Below are 6,000 nucleotides of genomic sequence, written 5' to 3' on the forward strand. Positions count from 1 at the left end.
ATCTATATCTGTGCCTTGAGTAAGAAATAACCTTGATGTTTAAGCATATTGTGTGAAAGACTAATGCACTCGTTAATAGCCTCCTGAATAAGACTGTTACGCATTTGGATCCCACTCAAGAGCGTCTTACATCCCAGATCCATGCAAAGAAAAAAGCTGAGTAAAAGTCAGCAAACATCAGCTTGTGACGTTCGACGTCCGTCATCAACGCTGCCAGAATGCTGCAGGAATCAGCTTCCACTAACTAATGTTTAAACGCAGCTTTAAGAAGCCACGTATTATGGTATTCCTGACTTTTAAAAGGTTTAACCCTTGTGTTGTCTTCAGGTCAAGGAAGGACAAAGAGAAGAAGGGAGGAAAGAAGGAAGGAAGGAAGAATGAAAAGAAGGAAAGAAAGAAGGAAGGGAGAAAAGAAGGAAGGGAGGAAAGAAGAAAGGAAGGGAGGAAATAAGGAAGGAAGGAAGAATGAAAAGAAGGAAAGAAAGAAGGAAGGAAGGGAGAAAAGAAGGAAGGGAGGAAAGAAGGAGAGAGCAGGAGGAAAGAAGGACAGGAGAATTAGGTCATTTTGACCCAAAGACGGTACAAGGTTTAAAAGTGTCTTCCACCGCCATATGCCCAGTTTTCAGGCTGCCTAGCTGCCACTTTAAGGAGCTTCCAGAGATTTCTCCACTTTTGTTTTAATGACTTTCTGCTCACGCAGAATGAATTGCATCTGTAGATCGAAACTTCAAGTGATGACCAACATAGTCCACGAATACTCCACTCGGGCTCAACTCTGCCTTTTAGCTCATAAAGAAACACATGACTGGCAGCAACGTGTCTGATTGGCTCATAACACCGGAGTGAGAAAGCAGCAGATCTGGGCTGGGCTGCTTCATCAACGTGGATAATATCGGATCTTTAAACTCTAACCCCGTCTGCACTTCTGTTATTTTTATGTCGTCTTTTATCCCCGCCTTTCATTTGCCCTTTTTCTCACTTTTGTTTATTTTTAAAATCCCTCCGACTTACGACCTCGGCAAGACGTGGGCTATTTTAACAAACCTGCTTTGCATAATTTGATGTCAGCTGCACAGAAAGTTCAGACACGGTTCATTAATATGGATTAAAATAGTTTAAGCATGTATGAGGAGTTATTATTATGTTTCTATTACAACCATTCTAGTCATAAAACACACTATCTGCCTACAGTTATACGTTTGTCTCGGCATATTTTAGCATGTGAATATGACCTTCTGTGCATGGATAAGGAGATACTCTTGGATGGAAGAGTGCAGTGTTTACTTATAAATAGATATTTAAATCTGTGTTGTGTCTATAATGAGTGACAACCCACTCAAGGCAAAGCAGGATTTACCTAATTAAATATTGGGAAAGTGTAATGCATATACATTTTTAAGGAACCATTAAAGTCTTTAAATAAAATGCAAGAAAGCAACTGCTGAAAACCAGCAGGGACACAATCAGTTGTTTATTGTAACATTCTTCTATTTTAAGCTGCCCGGTTGTCATGGAGCTGGTGAGGAAATAGTCATGTGACCGGCGTGTGTGCAGTTAGAGCCCAAACCTCTCCGCGAAGAGCAGCCGTGAGTGTGTGAGGTCATGTAGGATGACTCCCCGAGCATAATAATTAACTACCAGTTCCTCAGATGAGTTATTTCTGTGTTGTATTCTATCAGATGGAGTCGAGAGACGAGTGACACGACAGTCTGCAGCTTCTCCGGCGTCTCCGGCTCCAGCGAAAGCCGCCTCGGGGCTCCCCGGGCCCCGGCGACCCCTCGCCGTCAGTGAAACATCACAGCTTTGCATTATTTCCTCAGCAGAGTATGATGGAGATGTTTGAAGACAGATGGAGCAAAAGAGTGACAGTGAAAGTGTAAATTTAGAAACAGCGGCTACACTTCTCTTCTGGGTGGCAGCAGGGCGCCCCTGCCGGCCGCCCTCCCACATCACCCTCTTCTTCATCCCCAGATTTCCTCTGTTTTGCATCACCACAGGACATCACAGATCTTTAACACTGTCGTTTTTCTTTCCGCTGACATGCTTTCAACTCCCTTCTTCCTCACATTCCCCATCTGTCCCTCCTTCCTCCCCTCCGCTCGTCCCATCCTCCTCCTCCTCCTCCTCCTCCTCCTCACCCGTGCTTCAGACTGTACAAGGCTTCGTCGACGTTCTTCTGGTGGAAGCTGGTCATGTAGGCGTGCATGTCCCTGTAGTTGTTGCGGATGTTGCGCTCGGTGCTGCCGTTGGGGACGGTGCCGAACCGGAACGGCGGGGAGAACTCGTTAGGTTTCTGAAACTGCAAAGAAAGACGGAGAATAACTGGTTAGACGGGAAAAGTTACATATGTGATCTGTTCAGGAGGAGGAAAGCACTGCCGATCAATCCCACGGCCAACAATCACATCTGGGGAGGATTCACAAGACATTCTTAAGAAAAAAAAAATCTTCTTAAGTGTCATTTTTTTCTGGAGAAGAAAAAAGAGAAGAAGTCATATTCTCCAAAAAAGTTCTTAAGTATTTTCTCAACTTTCTTCTTAAGTTTCTTCTTAAGAAAAAACTTGATGGTATTCTTGAAATAAAAGTTCTCAAATTTGTTCTTGACTTTTTTCTTAACTTTAAGACAACCATGACTTGTCTTAAAATGTCTTCTGTGAAAAGGTAAGACTCTAATATCACCTTTTTCAACACATTCTAGACTAGTAGGTCATAGTTTGAGGATATACTTTGTAATTAATTACACAAAGAGCCTGTTAACTGTTTGTTAGCATGTTAGTTAGCGAGGTAGTTAATTATTATTAATTTTCCCCAATAGTATTTTTTTTCGCACATTAATCTCATCCACCATAACCTTGAAAAGTTCCTGCATCTCTTTTTCTCCTTCTCCATGTTTAGTGAGTGACTGACGGTTAAGACACAACCTACCTGTATAAATGTTATTTGTTGGCGCGTGCAATGCAATGACATATTTTAAGAAGTTCTTAAGTAGGAAAAATAAGAAATTCGTAAGAAACTACAGTTCTTAATAAAATATTGAGGAATTGCACTTAAGAACTTTCTTATGAACTTCTTAATTTTAGATCTTAAGACATTTCTTAAGATCGTTCTTAAGAACATATTGGTGAATCCGACCCCCTGTTCTCTATGTAATCAAACTTTAAAAATAATGGATAGAAAACCAGTCAGGTACCACCACTGCCACATCCTCAAAAAATAGAACTTACTAAGCTTTGAAAGCTTTAGTGATTTATGTTTTCTTAAATTAATTTTTAAGTGTATAAACAACTTAGCACCTGAGCCACTTTTTCGATTTGTTGAGAGACAAAACAGCAACAGAGTCACCAGAAACTCCTCAAACCACATTTGCAAAATCCCGTTCTGCAGGACAACTTTGGGACAGTCAGCCTTCTCCTATAAGAGCTGTAAACTCTGGAACTCACTGCCATCAGAAATTAAATGCATCTCAGAGTTTAACATGTTCATCACCAAAACTAAAACCTGGTAAAAGAAAAATTAAAACTGTACTCATCTGTAAATAGTGTGTATATTTGTGTGGGAGAGTGAGTGAGGGAAGGTTTTATATCATGTAAATGCAATATTGTATTGTTTTATTATTGAATTGTATGGTCTTTTTAATTGATGTATATGGATTTTATATTTTACTGCAATGTTGTGGAAGAGCCCAACTGGAGACTGGAGTTTTAGAGAATTAGCACTAGCTATAAACTCTACAGGCATCACATCAGCTGCAAGCTTGTATCTATGTTTGACTGCATTGTCCCTGTCAAATAAAAAAAATCTATACAGTCCGATCCCGTCCTGGTGAGAAACCGAAGACACTAACCGACCCGAGGGTTAGTGTAAGTTTTGGGCTCCGACAAGTCAACTTAAGGTAATTCTCTAGATCATATTTAGTTGAACCGTGACATCATCAGGACGGGAGCTATTCTATTGCTAGTGCTAGTCCTGCACTTCTAGATCCAGAAAAACTAAATATTATTTTGGATTAAAGCAGCACAAAGGAGCTTTTTGGATTTTTAGCTCAGTGGCTCCCCCTACAGACATGGAAGACATGTTTTCATTAATAATTTACTGGTTCGTCACTTTCTCTTCTTCTCTTCTGTCACTACCTTCTTGGGTCTCTTCAGAACCATTTCCACCAAGCAGTTCGGTCCAATACGGTATGTAATCATTTGTGAGTCCATCATCCACAGTTTGTGACCTGTGTGACAGGACAGGCATCGATGGATTGCACTGTGGTGGTTTTTGAGTCCTAGAAGGGTTCATTATCCTTCAAGTGGCGCTGAAATAGCAGTATTTTCAACTGCTTTCGTTTATTATGCTTCTATGGACATGAAACTACAACTTTCCTCTTCTGATTATAGCTCTTTTCATGTGGAGCAAATATTGACTCCACATGAGGCGTCTCCAGTACTGGAGTTGAGGGGGGATGAGGGGGATGGCATCCCCCCCGAAATAAAAACGGTCAAAATCATCCCCCCAGTAAAACTGCCATCCCCCCTTTCTATCCCTTATGTCATTTCATCAATGAATGTGGTTTTACTGCTATTTCAACATTTAGAGTCATCACCAGAAAAATAACTTATTTGACAATTTTCACCTGTTTCAAGTAAATTTTCACTTGAAATAAGTAGAAAAATCTGCCAGTGGGACAAGATTAATCTTCTTATTACAAGCAAAAAAATCTTGTTCCACTGGCAGATTTTTCTACTTATTTCAAGTGAAAATCTACTTGAAACAGGTGAAAATTGTTGTTTTTTCCAGTGATGAGTCTTTTTTTAAGTGTAATGAGATTTCTTTTACTAAAATGAGACATTTTAACTAGAAATAAGACAAATATTCTTGTTAAGATTTTGAGTTTTTGCAGTGATCCATGTTACTTATCCTGTGAAGGACAGAGTCATATTGATAAGTTCAGAAAACTGTTTTTTATTGTTGTGTTTTGATGTATTTGATGTAAGCCCAGTGGATATTTAAAGCTTACAGAAGGCTGCATTTAACTGCTGCTATGTCATTCCTGCAGTATTTCTGCAGGTGTTTTGGTCAGTGCTATTATTTGTAATATATTATATTATTTATAATCAGCACAAATTATCTGTCCCCATATGATAAAATCCACCATCCCCCCTGATTTTTTTTTACAACTCGAGTACTGGGCGTCTCTGTTCCCCATCGCAAATACGTCTGAATAAAACCAGGCAGGACTTAAATATAAAACTGGGATCGATCCAAACAACACCGTGGTGTCACTTCTGAAGTCAGGGGAAGCTGGCGATACAAACCTCGAGTCTAAAACGGGCTCCACAATCACACGCTTTCACACACCTGCTTCTCCACCCCATAATCCATGGTTTTCCCACCTTTTTGTCTGACAGGCCCGACACCTGGTCCACGTACTCCTCCTGGATCATGAAGGCGGCCAGGTTGGCAGTGTAGGAGGCCAGGAAGATGACGGCGAAGAAGGCCCACACCGACACCATGATCTTACTGGTGGTGCCCTTGGGGTTCTGCACCGGGACGGAGTTGTTGAAAACCAGACCCCACAGCAGCCAGATGGCCTTCCCGATGGTGAACGAGGGCCCGCCGGGCTCTGGGGGACGGAAGACGACAGGAGAGGGGGACGGATTTACTTGTGATCGCCATTAAAGGAGACGTCTGATGGATGGCAGATTTATTCCTATCATTTAACCCTTGTGCTGTCTTTGGGTCAAAATGACCCAATTCTTCTATCCTTCTTTCCTCCTGCTCTCTCCTTCCTTCTTCCTTTCCTCTTTTCCTCCTTTTGTACCCTCCTTCACTCCTTTTTCTTCCTACCTCCCTTTCGTCATTCATTCCTTTATTACCTTCTTTGCTTTTCCTTCCTTCTTTCCTTATTTTCTCCATTCCGTCCTTCTTCCCTCCCTTCTTTCTTTCCTTTTCTCAATTCCTTCCTCCCTCCCTTCTTTCCTTTTCTCCCTTCTTTCCTTCCTTTCTCCCTTCC

The 6,000-nt window shown here is 41.2% G+C and overlaps 1 protein-coding gene across 1 annotated transcript in view; it reads right to left on the reverse strand.

The window, feature by feature from the left end:
- Positions 1-6,000, reverse strand: part of LOC133458283 (glutamate receptor ionotropic, NMDA 2B-like) — a 176,639-nt gene that overhangs the window by 24,122 nt on the left and 146,517 nt on the right. The window contains exons 10-11 of the mRNA XM_061738059.1: positions 5,381-5,610; positions 2,139-2,299 (exon numbers count right to left, since the gene is read on the reverse strand). Coding sequence (XP_061594043.1) covers positions 2,139-2,299; positions 5,381-5,610 — 391 coding nt within the window. The remainder of the gene's footprint in view (positions 1-2,138; positions 2,300-5,380; positions 5,611-6,000) is intronic.

The sequence above is a fragment of the Cololabis saira genome, chromosome 1, assembly GCF_033807715.1.
Source record: "Cololabis saira isolate AMF1-May2022 chromosome 1, fColSai1.1, whole genome shotgun sequence".
Classification (NCBI taxonomy): domain Eukaryota; kingdom Metazoa; phylum Chordata; class Actinopteri; order Beloniformes; family Belonidae; genus Cololabis; species Cololabis saira.